Below are 23,652 nucleotides of genomic sequence, written 5' to 3' on the forward strand. Positions count from 1 at the left end.
CCATCTGCAGACTTTGCAAGTATGTACCAGGGAAGGAAGGAGGACTAGGTGAGGCCCAGTACATATTGAGGTCTCACTTGAATAGGTTATCTGAATATGGCCAGGTACCATGCCTCCTCCAAAGCCCCTTGCAGTTTACAGAATGAAGTCAATGGAAATGAGAGCTGCTGAGCACCCTGGAGGGTCAGGGTCCTTAACTGTAAGATTACACCGAACTGGAGATCACGGATATTGATGAATCAGTTAATTGTTTGGAGGTTTTTTTCAGGTGACTGCATATGGGAAAACAGAGAAAGTTTTGTATAAAAAGGGAAAGAAAACATGCTGAGCTGAGGCCATAAGTGAGACCAACTTATTGCTTCAGTCACTTTGAACTGACTTGCTTTCACTGGTTGAAACTGTTAATTTAATAATCCCAAAACTGTCTTTTCTTGCCATCAGCAGAGCATTTTTCATTTGATTAGAGAGTTTGTGGAACTGGATGGAAGGACAGATCAGACGCGAGTCCGTTTTGTAAGCTCAGATACAGCATGAGTTCAACAGTGGGTGTCACATAGGCTGCGCTCCTGTCCCTGCTGATGCTATCAGGAGTGCTAAGCGACTCCTAACCTCTTTTAGAGTTATCTCTGCAGACAAGGCAGAGCAAGGACCAAAGGTTACTGTTAAAGGATAGCCTTAATGGGAGAGCCACTCACAGTTCTCAGATCCCACTGGAAGTGGGGATGATTCTGGAGGGTGCCCAGAGACCCTGGTGAGCATGGGCAGTGGCAGAGCTCTGCCAATGCAAGCGCAATAACTCCTTTACTTTGGCACTCAACATATCAGGAGCAAAGTAAAGATGTGAGGGATCTGTGGTGGTGACTGACCCTCATCAATGAAACATAGAGCTCCCTAGAGTCCTGCCTTCAACCATTCACTGCCATCCCCCTCATGCTGCTTCCTCCCGCTGTGCACAGAAGCAACCTGGAGACATCCTTGCCTTGAAGAAAACCTTGCTGGTGCTACTGCAGCACAGTCATGGTGACACATAGCGTTGCCTAAAACTGCTGAGTACCATATGCAGTTTCTCAAAGGTGAGAAGCCACTCTTTGTTTCCAGGGCAGGCCATTTGGAGTCAGCAGTTTGACAGCAAAGAATCAGTTTATTGTGAAAGTGAACCCTTTCCTCCTCCCCCAGGAGAGAAAATCCCCAAACACATGGAAAGAGGAAATTTTCAGCAAGAGTCCCAGCTGACAGCAGTGGTCAGTGCAAGCAGTGGCATTTGGCCGCAAAGAGGACTGTCCTTCAAGTTCACCTGTAGCCTATTGCCCTAGCCATCACCCCCAGGTGAATGAGGAGCGCTGTACGACCTGCCTGGGAAGCTCTGCTGGTGTCACAGCCACAATTGTCTACTAATTTAACACAGGCATGGGCTTTATATCTAATGTAAATATTGTAAAAGCTGCTTCAGAAAAGGTCTGTGTCTAAGGTGGGTCCCCAGTGAAACACTGATCTGCGGAATTTCTATGGAACAGGCAAGCATTTGGCAGAAGGGCTTTACTCTTTTACCACTCTAGAAGACAGTAGCATTTACTTAAAACAGTACCACTGACATCCTTCTGTGCTGTGCTGAAGAGTGGGGAGGACTGAAGCTCGTTTGTTTCTTGTGTTTGGATTTCAGTGCTATCCATCCACTTCACTCCCGTATCCTAGATTTTAAAAACCTCAGACCATGACTGATAATGGATGGGTTGTTATATTAGCAGGATTTAATATAAGAAACCTTTGAAATAAACTGAGAAGCTCTCACCTGCTTCTTCTTTCACACATTTTTGGGAGACAGTTATTATTAACAAGCATAGAATTCCTTTTTCTGACTTCAAAGTGACAAACAACCCCTGGTACCAGTGTGCAGCATGTCAGGGACTGTCATTACAACTGGCTGAGTAAAGAAAGATCCCTGGAGTTTTAAGAATAAACACGGCAATGTTTAGGGTGAATTAAAATACACTCCTTCAAGACTGTTCACATGATAAATACACTGTCCCCATTAGACCCCTTGCAATTCTCCTTTGCCCACTTTTTAGCAGCATAAAAGCCTGAACACCTTTCCATTAAAATCAAAGGCAGATATTTCAATGCTCTCTGCACAGGATAAGAGCCTTATTATGTTTCAGTAGCAATACTTTTATTCCACAGAAGCTTCTTTAATTCTGTTTATCACAGAATCACGGAATTGTTAGGGTTGGAAAGGTCCTCTGAGATCATCTAGTCCAACCCCTATTCTGATTTAATAGGTGTGCTTCGAACAGAATTTTGTGGATTTAAATATGACCATTCTGGGGGAAAGAACTGAAAAATTCCCCACCATGAGTTGATCTTTGCCAGCATCCACTGATCTTGTTAAACAGGAACTGGTAAGCTGTCCTTCTGAAGTAGCATGGAGTGCTTGGATAATATTTAAATATGGCAAGCAAGGTCTTATGCTGTGTAGGAGCTATTGCAGGTCTTGCCTGCGGAGTTTAAAAGTCATTAAGCTGAACAGGAGACAGGCTATACTAAAGTGTGGCTTTTTCAAGGCTGTTTGCATTTGTTTTTTTCATTTATTTCTATGATGCAGATTTTAGTGCCTCCTCCCCCCTTCCTTTTTTTTTTTTTTCCTCCTTTGCTGTTGGAATTAAAAGTTTCAGTTCCTTTTCCTTTAAGAACCTGTTACTTGTAATGTACATACAGGAGTACTGTGCTGTGTATGGGTGTCTTGTACACATCAGAAACTTTATTCATAGCTATTCCGGCTACTGCCCATGTTAATCATTGCTTTCTCAAACCTGTTTCACCATCAAAGAGGACCAGCTAAACAATAGAATGCTTCAGAAAATACCCATTAAATCATTTAGCAACAAGATTTTTCAGCCTTGAAAAACAGAAATTGCAGTATTTAAAACACAAAGCCTCTTCTTCTTTGGATCACTGCACCATGAATTTGAAGATGTGAAACTGAGAGTGTTCAAAGCAGCCGAGCAATGGCTCAGATGCCAGGTGTGGGACTTGGTTTGAATCCAGCCTCGTCAATCCCCAAGCAGCTGGGGTGGGGGTGGCACTCAGAAATCCAGGTGGTTTCTTTCTGGTGCTCCACTTTCCTAAAGAGGAATGGCTGCTTTTCAGCTGCCTGTGTTATCTCGCGGACAGACATGCAGGCATGCATTTGGAAGCCTGAAAGATGCTGGTGTGCAAAGGAAATTTCCTCTTGTAAGGAATAATCTTTCCCAGTTACTGTTCCTGAACACCCCTCATTCCAGGGCCTGGCTGCACTGAGGATAAGCTGTCTCCTAATAGCAAGCATTAGTCTAGATTGCTTTATTGATTCATAGCATTAAGCGTTATTGGTCTGAATCGGGTCCCAAATGCATATGGCTTTCTAGATGCTTCAGCAGTCATTATGAATAATATGAGGATAAAGGCAGTTAATTGAGTGGAAATCCCCTCACACAAACAAAGGAAATAGATTTATACTAAATTGCAAGCATACAGAAGGTAGTGCAAACTTGCCTAAGATAAAACTTGACTCTTACTCTACCACAGCACCAAAATATTTTCCAAGAAGCAAACAGATCTGCATTAGTGTAGCTGACATTAGAAGCTGGGCTGTCCTTCCCAGACTCCAAATAGAAAACGAGATCCAGTCTTTAGCTGTTGTACTGAATGCCTCCCATATGCTTGGGAGTTAGAAATTTTCCTTGTTAAAAATGAAGTGTACTCCTCTTGGGTCAGCTTCTGAGTTGCTGATACTCTGCTTGTTGAGTGTGTCAGCTAGGCCCTCAGGTCCACACAGAAAAACACCTATTCTGGAGCTGTTAAGAAAATGAAAATATAGTCAAGAACTAGGTATGGGGCAGCTGGATGTTATTCATGTGAACCAGTCTTACATTCTGTAGGTGCAAGGTTCTTTTCTCGGTTACAGGAACCAAAGTTGAACTGGATGTCTGTTCCTTAAAACTTATAACCCCTTAAAACTTGAAAGGCACTTACTGCTGCTTGTAAAACAAATGGTAGTCTAAATTTCAGCTCAGCACAAGTCAGTAAAGACAGCTTAGTTGATGTCAGTGGAATCAAGGAAATAAAGCTTCAGTAGTTTACAGCACAAATTCTTGAAAGGAACTGTTCTGGGTGGGGGGGTGGTTCAGTAATAAATTTGGGTGCTCAGCTAAAGGTCATCCATATTCAGGTTTTGTTTTTTGAGGTAGGAAGTATTTTTGGAGGTATTTAGACATCACGTGTTATTCCTATCTACTTCAGCTGGAATGATGGGGTATGTTTTTTCTTAAACTTCACTACTAATTGAACACTCCACGAAGCACCCCACCAAAAAGGGATGATTTTTTAAAACCTGTAGGTAAAATGATGTGGTCTAGACTTTAGATTGTATAAAATACCTAGAGATAGTTAGGAAAAAAGTGCTCCTCAAACTTTGTCAGCCAAAGGGATAAGATTGTGCTATTATGGCATTTAGATAGAGGAAGTCCATAGACACTCTGAATTTGTACAGATTTACCCAGGATGCTGCCCTGCAATAGTTTTGAACTCATTTTCCCAGTTAGGTCTTCCATACAAGGTTTTCTGTTTAAGGCCTGTAATCACATCTTTCTCTTCTTCATGATGCATTACAAAGTGAGTGGCCTGTGGGAAATGAAACACAAAGGGCAGTGCAAAGACAGAGTTAGATATGGCAGCATTATGTCCTGTTAAAGAAAATAATAACGTCAATACACACTGAATTATTTCCAAAAGAAGAATATGGTGTTTAGAAAGGAAAGCTAACATTGGTAAAATCCTGACTATTTGTGCCTACCTCCTCCTTTTCCCCAGACTGGGTGATCTCAAGAGTTAAAGCTATGAAGCACTGAGTGCAGCAATTAATTACGTTTCTTTTGCAATGAACTCGTTTAGTCTAAGAGCTGTAAGATAAAGCTGTAATTTAAAACAAAACTTTCCCTTCAAGTACAATTATACAGACCCCTTGACCTTAACGAAGTTCTGCCAGCTTGATCTCTGAAAGGATTGATCCATATGAGGAGGTTTTGTCCACTCTCCCTGTGTAACTTGCACCTTTACTTAGCTAAGCTAAGCTAAGCTAGGAAGAGAAGATGTGGTTAAGAGCGTAAGTTCAAGACTTGAGGAATTCTGCATCACTTTTACATGAGAAACAGTTACAGGTAACTTTCTCCCCAAGCAAAAATAGTGGGACTTTTCTCCTTCCTGTTTTTTTCCATTGCATGTGTGATTAACTTCCTACCTTGCTCCTGCCCCTCCATGTGTGCCTGAGAGCACTTTAGGCACATGGTGAATTTTGCAATGGTGAGATGTAGGTAAAACAAAATATTACCAAAAGTAACAGACTGAGCACCTTTCCTGACTCAATCACACATTTTCAAGTAGCTCATGGAAGAGCTGTTCCTTTGTACCCCCCAGTGACCTAGCAACCTACATGCATGGGACTAGATAGAGATCTCAGGAAAGTCCTGAAACGAATACGCTGTCATCAGTCAAACTTTGTGCCATTAGCTTCTCCTGTCCCAGATGCCATTAACTGTTTTAAGCAGTATTAGATGTCTTAAGAGATACTTGTATGGTCAGCTAAGGTTGCTGCCGTGGGGAAAGACTGCTTCCCAGAGTGCACAGCCAAAGTAAATGAGAAAGGATTAGCACATTAGCAGCTGATCCCATGTAACTTCTGGTGGACAACACCTGTCTGCATTTAAAACCTCTATGACCAGATGGAGGCCAAGGATATAAAGCATTTGAATGTTTATCAAAACATAACAGACTTGCTAACATCAACCTCAGTGCATATAGAAGCAATATTTTCCACTGCTTAGTTACCTGAGATTCATCCCAGCCTGTCAAGTAGATGTTATAGCTGAGAAAGTCTGCGTTATTCCTCTCCTGCATTTGAGCCTCCAGAGATTGCAAGAGGTCAGCAAACCATTCAAAGGCATGAGTGTCCCTGCAAAGCCAGTAAAAATAAATCTGGAAGAGACAAGAGTGAGCTGTCAGGGGACACAGGCATTTATGGTTTCTGGTTTTATGTCACTGACAGAATGAAGATTGTAGAGATCTTGTAGAAAATTGCTCTGACCACTTCAGTCAATGGAGATGAAGGCTAGAATCAAAGCTATTCAGGAGATTTGACACTGGGAGAGTTGTGAAGCAGATTAAGTGACGGCAAGAACAAGGAAATTTCTTATTTCTTTTCCACCGGCAGGTTACATTTTTAGTTCATGATGTTTCCCCACTTACACCCTTGTAAAACAGTTTGTTAGGGCATAAATAAATGATTTAGAGGTAGACTCTATCACCCTGTCTGCTGACAGGCAAGGTAAATCAAAGCAGGTAACAAAACCAGTTCTGTTCTCTGAATATGACCGTAATTGCAAAGTGTGACCCCACACCTCTACACAGGGAGTTTCCAGGGGCAGGAGGGGAGAGGAGGATAGTAGCAGTGCTCTTCCACCAATGTAAAGTTGCTCTTTCTGTGCTTAGGGAAGTAGTGCAATATTTGCACAGGCAGTATTAATGCCTTGGACATTCTGTTTCTCACACAGATTGAACAGTATCTCCACGGCAAGTGGAAATCCCCAGGGGCACAGTCAGGATTTGTGTGCAATAATTTTGCTCATAGGCTATTTCTCCTTTCGTTACGTTTTTGGTTCTGACCGCCTTGCTTCCCTGCCCTCTAGTCTTGTGAGGTAATTGGGTTCCTCTTGTAGAACTCACACATGTCTGAAGCCAGATCACCTTTGCTGGGCCTGTTTTGATTTGGGCTGTTGGCCCTTGAACAATTTACATAGGTTCTGGGAAAGAGGACATATACCTTCTTGAGTTTTAGGTTGGTCGCATCATGGCAGTATTTGTACCAAACAGACTTGAGTACAGATGCAAAAGGGGTGACCCCTATTCCAGCTCCAACAAGCATAACAGTTTCATAACTGAATACATCCTCACTTGCTGTTCCAAAGGGGCCATCCACAGCTATCCTGAAATTGAAAGTACACGTAGTAAATTAGTACTGAATATTTATTAACAGCATTTAAAATAACAAAATTGTTTTGTCTGCTACAATGCACATTTGGGCTGAATACTTCAACCCAAATGTCAATAAAAGAAGAGATGGGGTTGACAGGAAGAAACTGAAAAGAGACATTTAAGGCCCATATATGTGATGGAAGTAGTTAAGGATTGTATGATGGGTACCACCAAACTGGTTGAGCAAAATTTAAACAGTCATAGGTTTTGGTTGAGTTTACCATGGAGACTCTTTGTACATACTTGGGTAATTTCCATGCCTCCTGGAATTCCTGCTTATCACATCCGCAGGCATTGAACAAGCCCTCTGTCCAGTCTCCTACAATACGGACGTGAATGCTGAAGTAATCTTCTTCTGGAGCAGAGGTTAATGTGAATGGATGCCATTCCAGTTTAGACACTGCTGGACATTTGACAAAAATGTACTGCCCGACCTCCATCTTGAAGCCCTTCTTCATCATCTGGAGCTCAATCGTCTTGAAGGGGTGAATGACCACCTACAGTAAGAGGAAAAAGGGCAAAGCAGGGAAAAGGAAAACACTGTCTTCACTATTCACTGGATCCTCCATCACTAACATTTTCCTCTGCTATGAGACCAAGGACAGCAGGTGAAACTTTCTTCCCAACAGAACTGGGAGTGAGGAACAGCACCTAATAGCCAGATGAAAGACTGCAGAGGATGCTGAATTTTTGGATGAAGTATTTTTTCAGACCATGCTTGCAGTCACTCCAAAAGGGACAGGTCAGACTGGCACATCTTTTAACACATCACCAGATCTATGTTTGCACAGTTAATTCCAGATGAACCTTACAGAGTGGCACAGAGCAAAGTGTTAATGGATCTGGCTGTATATACAGGGGCAGAAACACAGGGCTATAATAAGATAGGGAATTGGGTAGATAGTACCACTGGAAACTTTCAGTGGCAGGCTACATTTAGGTGCTAAAGGTCAGCATCGCGGCAGCAGCCAGAACATTCCTTTCACTGCTAACACTGTTGTGTAGAAGCTGCTGGCTTTGCTGCACCATTTGGAAAAAATTGTAGTGTTTTGCCCATTGTTCAATGTAATGTCAACACATACCTTAGTGATAACAACCTTCTGCTGTGACCTCCAAAACCGCACCAATCTCTCACACAGGTACAAAAACATGGGACCTACTACCCACTTCCATGTCTGTAAGCAGAATAAAGTCAGATGAGGAGGATGGCAACTTAGATTAAACTGAGTCCTCAAAATGCTATGAGCAGATGTGAAATTCAAGTAATCTAGGTTCTTTATTAACCAGAGTAGGGAACACTTAAGGGATATGACACCTTCAAAATTACTTCTGGTCAGAGAGGTAATTTATTTCTCTGTTGAAAGTCACAACTGGCTTTTCAGTTGCTACTAGAGTCAGAGCAAGGTATTTTCCTATGAGTGATTTTGCCTCTGTCTGCAAATTAAGGTAACTAAGTGAAACGTCAAGTTAAGCTCTGAATGTATTTTGACTCAGTGCTGTACTGCTGCAGAAAAAGATGTGGTTTCTGTTAACAGATCAGTCTGAAATATGAAAGAATAACCAGCCTGGTTAGTCAATGAAAGCTGAAGTTTCAATGTCAGATTTCCAGAGGCATTACTTTTCTGTTAATGATCATTAGTCCATAATAACGTGATACTATTTATTATCTGGATTATAGCACTTTCTAGAAATCCCCACAAACCACAAAAGACATTTTGGGTAAACAGTTCTCAGATACAATTTGTTTTTTCGCTTTGCCTGTTAATGTTGCTCATTTTATGGCACACTGGAAGTGGCTTGTCTGTCAGTATTCAATTTCTGCATATAATCCATTGTGTTGAAATCTATGGCTTTATGGAATGAAAGAGCACTTTCTGCCTCTGAAGAGCACATGGGGTTACACAGCTGCTTTTCTAAATCAAGTGCCCAAGTTACTTAACAAAATGAGAAAACTGTAAACATTTTAGATTGGATTCACAATCAAGACAACTGCTCTTACCATAGGAGGATTCCCTGAAAACTGGGGGATTGGGCAAGACCCCTTCTTCCCCCAGTCAGTGAAGTTCTTGTAGCAAAGCTCTGGATTATGTTCAGCCAGACTCTCGGCTGTCTGCCCCCGTACAATACGCCTGGGAAAAAGATAATAATCATTAAGGCAATTAAATGAAAATGAAGGTATCTGTCCCTTATTGCTCTACTTATGTACTACCCAATTTAAGTGAGTTGTGGACTTCTGCAGTGCTACAGCTTTGATACAGATTTACTACTCTAATCAACACAGAAAATTACTATTAAAGTGATAAAAATGGGGAGGAAAGTTTGTGGGGGAAAATACTGACTACAACATTAGATGAGGAACTGAGAGATATATCCATAACCCTTTCCAGGATGTGGTCACAATTGGAAAACTTCATTCTTTTCAGAAGTTATCCTACTTTTTTCTTCAATAAAAACAAAAATTGGAATGGGCAAAGTAAACAATTTCCTTGTGACCAGTACGGAAATTATTTCTGTTTGTTATCTTAGAAATTTGGAGAGCTGTTTCCTTTGACCCTTTGTCCTGGGTTCAGCAGTAGCAGTCATTTTTCTCCTTGTTAGTAGCTGGTGCAGTGCTGTGGTTTTGAATTTCAGCCTGAAAACACAGCAGATCACACCGATGTTTTTAGTTACTGCTCAGTAATGTTTAGACCATGTTTCTGAGTCTCATGCTCTGCCAGTGAGGAGGGGAAGCCAGGAGGCAGCAGAGACAGGGCACCTGACCCAAACTAACCAAAGAGATACTCCATACCACAGCACATCATGCCCACTATATAAACTGGGGGCAGTTACCCAGAAGGGCTAGATCACTGCTCGGTCGGGCTGGGTATCGGTCGGCTGGTGGTGAGTGGTTGTATTCTCTCCTCTTGTTATTTCCCTTATCATTATTATCATTGGTGGTAGCAGCAGTGATTTGTGTTATACCTTAGTTACTGGACTGCTCTTATCCCAACCTGTGGGAGTTACATTCTTTCGATTCTCCTCCCCATCCCTCCAGGAGCTGGAGGGGGGAAGGGGGGATGGAGTGAGAGAGCGGCTGCGTGGTTCTGAGTTACGGCTGGGCTTAAACCATGACACTCTTCCTCTCCCTCTGAAGATAGCAGTTCACTTGGTGTGAATGATGAACACAGATGTTTCTGATGTAAAGCAGTTATGCCAGCTATACCAGCTTGTGTCATCTGACAATCTGGCCTCTATATTCTTACTTAGTTAAGGTTTTCTGTTACTGTTCGGTTTATTATAGAGAAGCCTGAGTGCTCCAGACTAGTGGCAGAGCTAGTGCTGAAAGTTTTCATTTTGAGGGGGGAAAATATATTCAGATCTTGTTCACTATTTCCTGCCCCTGTCTGAAGTTCTGCCAACCTCAGGAGCATATGAGAATCCCCAGAGTGATGGCAATTAGTAGGATGAGGTTCATAGTAGAGAAATTCAGATTGACATCTGCTGATTTTCCTTAGAAACGGCCAATACAATGCTGTTGATATCTTTTTCCCCTGACCTGTAACTTCTCTTTCTGCTTTTCTAACTCTAGTTTCTGTGAATTAGACTGTTTCTGATGTTTCAAAAAACCATGGTATCTAAGTCATATGTATGCCTAGCTCTAAGTGACAGATTTCTCAAGGGATTTTTGAAAAGCATGTGCCCAATCTTGAAAGTTAAAAGATTGCACTCCTCATAAATATTACTTATGAACTTCTTCCTCATTAAAGGACTGATTAACATCCTGCCTGAAAAATAAAGGGAAGGCACGACACTGCCCCAGGAGCATCACGAGTTGCAATTTGCAGGAACATCGCCAGTTGCAGCTTACTTCCGCACTAATCACAACGGGTTCAGCTGAGCTGCTATCTGGTATGAATTAAGGGAAGAGAAGGAGCCCATTTCCTGCCACTGCTCTCTCCATTGCTTAATGGAGAGTGAGCCTGAAGGTTTTTGCCTCACCCTATGCTCCATTCAATGTCTGACAATGTCAGTACCCTGTACAACAGAAACAAAATACTTGTTTTCCTTTATTACTCAGTGTAGATGGTGTTCCAGTACTGTAATTAAGATCTCACTGGTACAGCCTTAAAATTACTTCTTTTTCAGCTTAAAGTTTTACTTTACCTTCCAAGGCAGGGTGGTCTGCATCTCTGTTTTATCCCTCTTTACATTCACTGTGACAGGATGTTTGGGACACTTGCCTTTAACACATAGTTCATGCACAAAACCAATTAGTGCTACAAAATGCTGCAACAGCTTATAATGGACAAGAATTTGCCCCTTCGATTTGATTATATTTGATTCAGCTTTCTGTATATACATATATGTACGCATACACACACAGGTATGCCACACAGCTGTCTCCAACTGACATCTATATACCTCTCTCTCTAACATGCTCCTTTGAGACTGTTAGATCATACTTACTCCATAGCATTCATCTTTGCACACCTAAGATGCTTTCCTTGAGTGTAAAAGGCCTGTCCAATAATTTTTAGTGTACTAGCACTTTCTCTAAACTCAAAATGTCATTCTTGACTTTAAGGCCAAATAAGTGAGGCTGCTGAGTTCACAGCTAGAAAGCAGCCTTCCCTCTACAGATAATAATATTCCCATGTTTGTCTCCTTCCAAAGGATCACTGAACTTCTCTGACAACCCCATTTCTGGCCAAACGCTTGTCTTTTCAATACAGTGCAATTAAAATGGTGAGAATATACTGAATATCCAAGTAAATAGGAAAGTCAGCTTTTATGAAATAAATGCTCCTCACTGACCTCTAGAAAGGTCTGATAGCATTATGTAGTAACTACTGGCAAGTTTTGACATTTTGTCAATATTTATATATACAACATACAATATACAATGTTTGCTGCAGGAAACATGAAACTTTTTCCTTTCTTTCAACAGGTTTTGCTCAATCCTTCTTGTTTTGGAAGTTGGGATGGACAAATATGCTGGTGGCAATTATCATCTGCCTTCTATTTTTGCTCTTCCCGTTGCACTTTCATTTCTGTCTTTTCTGGCACTACTGGACTGAGAGGAAGTGTTTTTGAAAGTCATTTTTGCTGGGCATTTTTAAAGCACACTTTCTAGTGAACCTCAAATTTCTTTTAAATGGTCAATATAGTGTAACTATGAAATGTGGCTTGGATACTTTAGCCTCATTTTTTAATGCACAGTTCTGTTATTTCATAAAGTGGAACTAAAATTAATTTTTCTAAATGCTCAAACTGTGTTTGACAGAGCACAAATTGTTTCATTAGACTTTTCAGCTATTTCAGCAGAAGGCATGGAATGAGCTAGAAGTGGAAAAAGATGTTTGGCATTTGGAAGTTACAGAAACTTATAGTTGCCTATATTCAAGCTGCAACGGGTAAAAATCTATTCTGAAATGCCGCTGATATTAAAAGTTCATCCAAGTCTGAAAGATAAATCTGTCATTATGGTTTTCATTTATCAAACAAAATCCAAGACTCTATATCATAGAGGTCTCCTTAATGCATGTGTGTGATGCAATTCCTTTTAGCAAAGAAAGACAAATTAATGATTGGAAACAGGCACCTTGGAAAAGACCTTACCAATTAAAATCTCAGAAGAAGTTGAGTATCAATGAGCTTAAGTATGCCAGAGTCTCATAATGCCTCATGCATCTCTATAGCTTGTTGCACATATCAGTGAGAGCCTGTTGGCTCTAGAAGACTGTATTGGACCATCATTACAATCAAAAATAACTGCTGCTTAGTGACTCAAGTCCCCGTATTTATGTGTGCAGAGGGCTTTACATTCAGATACAGTAGTTATTATGTATTTTGTGATAAGTGTGAATACTCACCCAGCACCATGGATAACAAGACCAATGAAAAAGATGACAAAGAGATGGTGGGTGTACCAAAATACTTCAAAATATGATCTTCGGATGGTTTTGGTGGACGACGTGATGATTAGTATGAGAGCCAGCGTGATTATGACTCCGGTGAGACCAGCCAAGTATGTGAAAGCCACATATAGACCCCCCACAGGATTCTGTGAAATAATTGCACACGGTGGTGTAAGGAAGCAGTTGCGTTCAAGCAGAGCCAGCTGAATTATTAGCTGGTCTCACTTGCCAAATCCTTTACATTGTTGTAAGTCTTTAAGCCATCATCCTTTGAGAATTTGTAAGCTAACAATGCCAAAATCCTACTGCATTTTTGTTGTACTGCAGATTTACCTTTACTAAAGTAAGTGGAAGTAGAGAGAAAGGGTCTTCCACTGATTCACAGACAGAATATTGTCTCTTAATACGCCACTGCTCAATAGTACGGGCTTGGGAAAGGTGAACACATTTGCACAGGTCTGTTGTTAAGAGCTGGAGTCCTACCTCCAGCTTTAGACAGGTGAATGGAAGCTGTCCTTTCCAGTGGCATCGTGCAGCTGTGGGTCTCATAACTGACACAATCATTGGATGCTCAGTGCTTCTGAGGAATGGGGAAGTTCCTTATTTTGTTGTTTTAATTTGTTTTGTTTTTAAACCAGAAGCAGCCCAAGTTCAAAACTTTTGCCTTGATTTCTGTGTACATTTCTGTGTGCCGCGTCTCCTTTAGTCAGAAGACTGCTTTACAGCCCATTTGCTTTTACATAATGTTTTAAAAATACTTTGAAATCCCCAGGTGAAAAAGTTTGAAGGACTACCAAAATTCAACAACAATATTACTAACAGATAAGGAAAGTGAAATATACAAAGTTTTGCTACAAGATGGCCCAAACCCAGGTTGCACACACCAGAAACAGTCTCTCTGCTCAAATAGTCTTATATGATTATCTAAACAAATGTAATAATGACTCTTCACAGCCTGAAGTCACTTACCCCAATAGTTTTTCTATAAAAGTTGATATAGCTTTCATTTGGGCCATCACCAAGGCTAGAAAGTGCAGCTGCCAGGGTTTGTTTCTCCTCAACACGTGCTTGCACACTCCACTCTACATTGAATAAGTGTGCGATGGTGTGAATTGCTGGGAGTAACAGGAAAGAAAAAATCAGCGTGAAGCACAAATAGTCAGTGGTTTTGGGTAACATCTGAAACTGTAACATCTGTCAATGACAGCTTAAGGCCTGTGCCACTCTCACCATCTTTGCCACAAGTTCTCACATCCCTGATGTGTTTTGTTGTTGAAGCTTTACTATCTGAAGTTTACGTGGTTTTGGGTGGAGGAAGGAAAGAAGTAAAAGGAAGTTTCCAGTATGTCTGTGCTCAACAAGGCTTCCAACAGTTCAAGCAGTAGTATCCTAATACGTGGGAAACTGAAGCATGGGATGGTTTAAATTATTTGTCAGGATCATTCAGGATTTCTGTGGAAGAGCCAGAAGTTAATCTGGATCTCTTTGGTGTGTCACATTTGCTAGTGCTGCTTTTTTTCTGCTGTATTGCTTATACTCATTAACTAATAACTAACTATAATAACTAAGTGTTCTTGCTGAGCTGGATGTGTCCATAAACCTAGCACAGCTGAGGTGTTTCACACTCCTTCCACTGCACATTACTGCAGGGGTAAGCCCTACAAAGCTTTTGAAATGTTTCCCCTTTTGTACCACCAGATACTTACTAACCTTCAAAACAGGGTCTGATGAGTGCAGATCTAACAGCCTCAATCAATCTATCTCTGCTGCAGACCCCCTCTGTGGCCTTATGTTAACTGCAAAACCCTGCCCCTTTTCTGTGAAGTGGTGAGATTAAGCGCACAGCTCAGAAAGTGAACCTGCTCAGCTCAGGTAATCTATTGATATTAAGACTGTTCTAGGGTATATGATTTGTAAGGTATTTACATTGAAAAGAGACAAATTTGATGAAAGAAAACATTGAAAACCCTTAGTTTTGGAAATGAGAGATAAAATATGAAAACATTTCCATGGCCTGCCCAAGCTTTTTATGCCCTTTTCTTTCATACAATTTCACTCCTATTATTTGTTTCACACTTGCCAACCAACAAGTAAGTCTAAACAAGAATTAAAGCCAGGGTAACTATTTCTCAAGGCATTGCTAAACACCCTTTGTTAACCAGTGTCATAAATGGTGCTTCGGGTTCAGGAGGAAAGTATTATTTCTTCTCTTTTGCTTTCTGCCAGTTGCAGAATAATATCATAGAATCATAGAATAGTTAGGGTTGGAAAGGACCTTAAGATCATCTAGTTCCAACCCCTCTGCCATGGGCAAGGACACCTCACACTAAACTACGTCACCCAAAGCTCTGTCCAACCTGGCCTTGAACACTGCCAGGGATGGAGCGTTCACAACTCCCTGGGCAACCCATTCCAGTGCTTCAGCACCCTTACAGTAAAGAACTTCCTCCTCATATCCAATCTAAACTTCCCCTGTTTAAGTTTGAACCGTTACCCCTTGTCCTATCACTACAGTCCCTAATGAATAGTCCCTCCGCAGCACCCCTATAGCCTCCCTTCAGATACTGAAAGGCTGCTAGGTCTAATTTTTGGAAACTGATTTAAGCCTTGGCCCATGCTGACTCTTTTAGGTTAATGAAATAAGGTCTCTGTCCCTATCTTTAAGAACTTAAACCCCATCTGGATTCTGTGTAAAATGCACAAGAAAGCAATAAACAAAAAAACATCTGAGTACCAACCAGTATGAAGGGCGATCATCCATGCCACCATTTTGTGAAAGGTGAGGTTCCTGTCCAGCTGTCTTCTGACACGGGTAGAGCAGCACTTTTGGTTTGAAGAAAAAAGTATTTGAAGACTATTTCTGATGTCTATGCATACATATTTAAATGAAGGGACAAGACAAGAGGTGCTGAGCACAATAATTGGTGGCATAACTAATAAAAATTTTGGATTTCTAAATACAGACAAAAATATTTTCCTCCATACTTCAGAATACAGGAATAACAGATAATGTTTTAACATGGCCTATTGAAACGAAGTATTTGATAATGAGAAAAAAACATCCAGTATGACAAAAGTACATATCTTATCTGTGTTGAATCACATGTTACAAGCAGAAGGACGGATCACAGTCTGCCATGGCAGGGTGACTGCTTTGGTAGAGTCTCAAGTTGCCACCTGGCATCAGGATCTTGCTGTGGTTCACACTGTAGAAATGGACTGTAAAGTCTGGATATAACTGTCTCAGGGAGCTCCCACCCCTCATTTGCTAGGCAGTTACGGTCAGTAATATGAAATGATTCCTTCTCCAAAATATGGGGTGTACTTGCTGGGCATTGACTTACAACTTGTTTCTGGAGTAACCCCAAGAGAAACAGGAAATAAAAATCTCTGCTGATACAAACTGAAGAAGTTGGTTCTTGAGACAAACAGAATTATATTTTCATTAAGAACAATGACAGGTTCCTAACAGGTGCTGCAGTCAGTGGGAGTTTTCGTATAACTTTAAGTTCCTGCAAAACTAGCACTTTCTGTCTTCACACAGTAGGGAGCATGATTATCCTGTGTTGTATCTTTATATTGCTTTTCCTGACTGGCAAAGGGAAGAAAACACTATGCAAACTACACAGATATTTCCTCACAAGAACCGTGTAGAAGTTTCACACAACAAATTTAGAGAGAACAAAATATTCTCCCATGTGACATTAACATTGTAGATGGCAGGGTAAGGTAACGTACATTCCCAGCTGACAGGGTAGAGCTGATCATCCCAACCATCCAGGAGTAAGACAGCAGATGGGATGATGAAACATACAAACAATTTAAGTTCTGATTTGCTCTTTACTTAGTGGAGATATACCAGCAGTAGTCTTACTCTTCCATACCAGTCCATTTCTAAAGGTCCCATGAGTATTAACTTTACAGACGAATAGATGAGCAGGAAACAGTTCCCTCCTTGGTTTATTGTACAACTGGGACATTGATTAAAGGGCAAACTTTAACACTCTGGGCTTACTGCAATGACTTCAGTAGACTATAACAACAGCCAGGAGAAGTTTGGCCTTCTCTGTATCATGTATCTTGGGACACAATTAAAAAGATTATAGAACAAACTGTAGCATAGTGAGGAAATGCCAGCTCTGCTTGACTGCCTTGAAAAAACACTTGATCACTTCTGTTTAAGAAGCAGAAGGCAAAGCAATGGCAAAATGATATAGATTCAGAAGTGAAGATCATTAACAGCAGTGATGAATACAGCAATAAAAGGCATGCAAAAACAACACAGCTGTTCTTTCAACTAATAATAAATAACTTTGTAGTGGATAATTGCTAGGTGGCAGGATGTAAAGGGCAAGAGTTTCCAGCACATTCCTACTGAACAGTAGATTTGAACAGTTCTCCCCTCTCCGTAACCCCAATGACATTGCTGTTGGAAAGGTCACTATCCTTTCAGTAAGTTATTTGACATTTTAAAATCAGGATTTTTCTTAAGAGATCCTCACAGATTTTACTTTCATAGAATTTTACTTTTGTACAATTACGTAGTTAATTAGAGACAACAGCAGAACAGGCATAAGCAGTTGTACTCCAGCACCTCAGTCCTGGCACTGCCATTGGCACACTGGGCTCTGTGTGTTTTGCTTAAGATATAAAATTACCTCCTTCCTGAGGTATAGCTTTATTGCAGAAAGCAATTGAAGTTAAACACCAACAGTCGAACAGTCCTATTTTATGCTCTTCCCTCCTCTTCTTGTTCATCCTCAGAGTGCTTCCTCATAGTCTACCACTGTCAGCGGCATTGCCGGCTGCAGGCAGGAAGCTGAAATGGAGCTGTAGCTCCCTGCATGGTTCTCACTTGCAAACTGGGTGTAGCCTGAGTGACTACCACAGTGCCCAGGGCAGAAGGACTTTATAGCTTGAATACTGGAGGGACAGCCTCATCAAGACCCTGGTTAGAAAAGCTAAGCTATAAATGTTAGAAGTAGAGCAATTCAAGACAAGTAGCATAAAGTCCTGGCTGGAGTACAATTATCCACCCTTGGAACCAGTTTTTATCTTCCAGTAATGCCTCCAAAAGTGCCTTGAGTTATTCCATTGCTTTGACCTCAGAATACCTCTGCCCAGCCTGCTTTCAGCTCAACCCCACTGGAATCTATTTTAGACCTCCTGAAGGCCTTATATGATCAAAACCTCATCAATATCTTCCAAGTTCTATTCATCCAATATCAACAATATCTTTTACTATATTTATGTTCATTATTGACTTCTGCATCCTGGGGAGTCAGCTCTGGATTTTGGCAGATACTACCTGATCTTTCTCAGGGCAGGGAAGATTAGCTGTAACCCTACAGATTTTTTACTACTCTTTTTCCCTCTACAAACACGGTGGGTATGACTGTCTGCTTTTGTAGCACCTCAGAATCGGAAGGGGTATATCTCCAGACTGAAAGCCTGGTCTGCGTAGTTCCAACCTTATACTTTGAAGTGTTCTGCCTGGAAAGGACCAGGACACTGGCTTTACTCCTAAATGTAATCTAGGAGCATTATGTGGCAGACACATCTCATTTATTCAGCCAGAGTGATTGTCCAGATACATATACTGTATGGCGGTATGGAGTGGGTTGTCTCTGATTACTTTGTATCCCATTCTATTCCCCTATGAAGGACTCTTGAACACTGCAGCTACTTACTGTTTCCTCTTTTGCTCTGCTTTTCAGCCCCTGCAGGCCAATCTCATTTGCATGAAAGAATTTATACTAGATTTACAAACTGAAATCAAACTGCAAACTGGTTTTGTTGACCATGTCTATATTATGGAGGCTAGAAAGAAAGGAGGAATCATTACATATTTGGAAAGACAGTTCATGAGCTTAAGGAGAATATTGCTTTTTTGCTGCACCATGACATGCGTTGTGTGCATTACTTCTGTTGCACACAGAAATACTATCATAGGAAGTACTATCATAGGAAGTTTCTCCAGGTGCCACTTAGAGTCAGCTGTCCTTTCCTTAATGGTGGTTCCTCAGTACTGTGTATAACATTTGCATTTGGGACCCAAAAATGTTCAAAAGGCTTGCAAACTGTTTCTTCCTGAGATGGAACTGCAGCTAAGACAAGAAAGAATGCGATTTATGAACCAGCTGAAAAAAAATCCCATACTGAAAATCTGTGAAAGACTACATTTACTTTAAGAACTGGACAGGCAAAGACAGAAGACATGGGCTAATATCTCCCTTATAAATGGGTGTTGCATCAGTGACAAATAAGGCAAATGCATGTAAGCACCACCAAGGGGCTTTGCATCCAAGGCAGCATGATGTGCAGAAGGCAAGAGAAAAGGGAAGACTCAAAGGAGGCTAATTCAAAGCTAAACCTCTCAACAGAGCTCTAGATACACCACTGGCATATAGACCTCAGTCTTGCTCATAACAAAACCCCAGGCTTATCTGCTTCTTAAAAGACGACATCCCCAAAGTACAGTATATTTGGGGAACTTGGATGAATTTCCCTGGTTTCTTTGCAAGGCTGTGTGGGTTATTATTTTTCATAGATTTTGAAATTGTTTCTTCATCTTACCGCACTTGATCCTCTGAGGAAGGACAGCAAGTTTCGACATACTGGCAACAAAATCAGCATGCAATTGAAATTCAGACAGGCTGCAGGGGCCCTTGCCAGAGCCAAAGCATGCTGTAATTGGAGAGATGATGTTACTAAATGCATTACCTAAGACATTGTCCAGGACATAGAAAGGCACAGAATTCATTTATGTGTTATATCTGTTATATAAAAGCTATATAACTTTCCATGAGTGTGAGATCTAGAGTTAATTAATAATGTTCACATTCCACAGTAGTCATGCTCTGGCCAGGTTAGAGACATGTATGGAGGTACAACACAGTCCTCCAGATAGACACCTTCTGTTTCCAATTTTGAAATAATATGGTTGCACAAAAAGCTCCCTGTCCCGTCTGACAATCCATGGCCAATCGCAGGTGCTAGTCTAAGCTATTAGTACAGTTTTCTGTCCCAAGGTTGTAAAGAAAGTCTCACTGCTGCAGTTTCAGTTGGCTGGGGTGTAACAGTAGGCAGAAGGACAGCTTATGAGGGAAGCGGTTTTATGTTCTCTGTTGTCAGTAAAGGAAGTGGAGGGAAATATGTTGCCTCATGTTTTAGGAATATGTTCCCTTAATGTTGCTCTTCGTATCCTGAATGATTTCAGACTTTTGAACAAAGACTGCTTGAAAGGAGAGAATAATGACGATAACAATCCAAACATAATGAAGGAAAGGAAAAGATAATGTTTGCTCTCCTTGCATTGACTGGGACACTTTCAGGTTTCAAATCTCAGTTACACTGAGCTCTAGTTATCCAAGCATGGATCTCTGAGACTTCAAAGGCAACTGCACCATGATTGCAAAGGACAGAGTTTGATCCATAGACCTGAAGCCCTATGAAAAATGGGATTTCATGTTTTGCTGAATTAAACTGTAGCTTTGCAAACCTTTTACACAGTGCCGTGTTCTGCAATTTGAAGCTTAGATTGATTTTCATGTCTGTGATCAGGCTTCTAAAATATGTGAATAAATTAATTTTCTCTGTCAATTGGTTATGACCTATAGTAGCTTTGGAAGCAAGTTTGTAGTAGGACACATAATGTTGCATTAGCCAGTTGGATTATATTGAATGGCCCAGGGTTCAGGATCACTTCACTACTTTACTACTATACACATGCTTGATGAACACCTGAATGATGTTTGCTTTTCAGAACTAAAAGCTTTGCAAACTATTCATGCTATGAAAAATAATTGCAAGGGAAAATGATTGCACAACAGTTCAGTGGCAATATTTTATTCATCTTTTGTTTAATAAAGCAGCCACAATTCACACTGACTTTAATTACCAGGAGCATAATAGTTACCTGACAACATCTTTAGAATGGGATCTCTCTGTTTTCATACTAGCTTTCTGCTCAGAAGCACCAGACATCTGCATTCGTCTGCTTAAATGTGACTTTTAACTCCCACATGAACCTGCTGCTCCAGCCACTTTATCCTATTTCAATCAAATAACACTATGGACAAATGCTATGTGTTCTGTCTACGCCGAGATAATATGTGTTTTATACTTACGCTAAGGAGCACTCTGGTGTAGAAGAATTTTGGTGGGATATCATATGCAAGATAGTACCACCAAAAGAGGAAGACATTTAACCCCAGCCATACAAGCTGAAAGAGAAATGAACAAAAAAGCTTTACAGTTTCTTGTTAGGGATCGTATGTCTGAATTTACACAGTTCAGCTGATAGTCAATTAGCTTATTGTGCTCCTGTTTGCATAGAGAAGTGTACCTGCAGGGTATATAGGATTCAGCAAGGGCAATAGAATTTTTTCTGGTGAAAACTGGCTCTGATATGTGCATTCAGAGGTACTGGAGTGGCAATAACAAAAATACAGCAATGGGTAGCTTAAACTTTAGCCTAGCTAGAGGGGTTTAGACATGGTTATATAAGGACCATTATATTACAGCTGTTTAGCAAAGTCTGTTAGTCTAGTTGAATCTCCAAACACCATTAAAGGTTAGGGCTTCTTCCACATGGCAGTTCCTCAGACATATTAACCTATGTAAGGTTAATGTAAGAGGAAGACTTAGGAACTGTGCCAAAGAAAAGGAGCTTGAGTTCTAAATATAGATGGCCCAAATTACATGTAGGGCCTAACTGAAAAGGGGGCTCTGAAATCAGCCAGCAAGAAATATTCAACCCAGGCACTTGGGCAGTGTTTAGACTATCCAAAACTGAGCTTCTTTGTTGCTTTGCTGCACTATTCTTTCACACTTTCACATCCTACAGTGCAGGTTTCTTTAGGGAAAGTAAAGTAATTAGCCCTTCTCAAGGCCATCCAAGGCAGCTACAAGCTCATCTGTCTGAACAAATCATAGTGAATCTGGGCATATGCCATCCTGATTCCAGCTGACTGATTTCACATGCCATAGTGAAACCAACCTGCATCGTGCACTCTCAGTCTAATCAGATTTAGTAGATGGCAAATGAAATCAGAGAAGAGAAAGTCTGAGAACTGAGAGAAAAAACAGTCTCTGGTTATAAGTTAAGGATGCCAGAAACTGTGATATTACAGTCCCTTATCCCTTCTAACTCATATGTTTTGGTAGCTCTTTGGCCCAGCTGACACTGTAAAAAACCTTGGGATTAGTTTGGATCTGGAAAATGTCTTACTCTTGTGGAGTAAATACAGGGAAATGAATGGATTTCCTTCAGGGTAAGGCAGCATATAGGAAACCCCCAGATCCTTATCAAAAAAACAAAACAAAGCAAAGCAAAACAAACAACCAACCTCATGTCAGGATTAAATGCTTAGGATATGTTATTTAAAGTGAGAGTGTGCCACTGCCATGTACAGTAGCCTGACAGCATGCCTGGCAGACCAAGATTTTTGGCATGATGCTTGATGGTCTCTCACAGTTCTTCTTGGTGTTAATCCATATGGAACATGAATCCTCTGAAAAAAACCTGTGAGACCCTGTGGCAGCTTGGGTTGAGTTGCAGAGTTCACAGCCATCTGTGCTCTCTAGCTAAGGCCAGGGGAGGGAGCATAGGCTAGGGTTAAGGCTGATGTGGTTTTGTTTTATTGAGCTACATGAATAGTAACTGTGGCTGTCCTGTACCCATCAAGCACCAGACTAACCCTGTACCTAGTCAGTGTGCAGTAAAGCTGGAGAGGACAATGCAGAACACTTCAGTAAGGCTTCCAGTGAAATATCCTGTTAGCTGATTTCTTTCTCAGGGACGTTGTTAGTTTCTTTCCCTATAAATTGACCTTGTTACAGATTTGAGTCTCTAAAAACAAATCCGTTATTTGAACTTTTACATATTTTTATATATATACATACACTTATAAAATTGTGCATCTATAGCTCTTGTATCACATGTGACATGAAAAATAAAAGAATTAACTTCTAAGTTTTCTCCAAGGAGCACTGCCCTTCTTTCCCCTTCATCGCTTTTAAATGTGATAGGGATTTTCAGTACTTTCAGATCTTATTCAGAATTAATTTAACCTGCTTTCACAGCCGCTGTATGAAAACTGGATACAAACTCAATTCAAATACCAGTTGTCTTAATGAAGGAGTCCTGAATCTCTGCTAAATCCTGGAAACCACCTCTAATACAAATTTTATACCATCAAGACACTGTGCTTTCAGTTACACCCACTTTTGTTTATAAAAGTGCAAGAAAGGGTGGTTGCTGTAATTGCTTTCTCTGTTGAAGCAGATGTAATATTATTTGTTTTTCTTAAGTCACTGTTGCATCCAAAAACCCCAGACGCGTAAATATTTCTAACAAGGCTAACGAAAGTTAACATACAGTCAGTTGTCAGCTGACAATGAAGCCTACAGCAATTGAGATACAAGACAGAGCTGCTTAAAAATTATTCCCTTGAAGCATTTCACTGCACCTGGCGCCCTAGTTTCAGCATAGTCAGATGCATCGTTCACTGGCACAGTGAGAACTGCTTACTGCAGCTTTCTGGAGAACTTTTTACTAGACACAAATCGCAATAAAAATTGTACTTACAACGACGAAGATGGACAGTCCTTCATTCTCCACCCAGTTACCCATGACTGCCTGAGATCAGCGCGTACAACAGTCCCCGTCTTTCTGGGACAGCGACTATGT

At 40.8% G+C, this 23,652-nt stretch overlaps 1 protein-coding gene across 1 annotated transcript; it reads right to left on the reverse strand.

The window, feature by feature from the left end:
• Positions 1–1,785: 1,785 nt before the first annotated feature.
• On the reverse strand, positions 1,786–23,652 carry LOC136013427 (cytochrome b-245 heavy chain). The gene is made up of 13 exons (XM_065677199.1): positions 23,551–23,652; positions 21,089–21,184; positions 19,536–19,646; positions 15,698–15,782; positions 13,929–14,074; positions 12,915–13,105; positions 9,062–9,191; positions 8,145–8,237; positions 7,306–7,559; positions 6,851–7,013; positions 5,860–6,006; positions 4,532–4,656; positions 1,786–3,830 (listed from the first exon to the last, which is right to left on the reverse strand). The coding sequence occupies exons 1-13, from the start codon at positions 23,593–23,595 to the stop codon at positions 3,704–3,706; spliced, it is 1,713 nt and encodes a 570-aa protein (XP_065533271.1). The 5' UTR covers positions 23,596–23,652; the 3' UTR covers positions 1,786–3,703.

This window comes from Lathamus discolor, chromosome 4, assembly GCF_037157495.1.
Source record: "Lathamus discolor isolate bLatDis1 chromosome 4, bLatDis1.hap1, whole genome shotgun sequence".
In the NCBI taxonomy this organism is placed as follows: domain Eukaryota; kingdom Metazoa; phylum Chordata; class Aves; order Psittaciformes; family Psittacidae; genus Lathamus; species Lathamus discolor.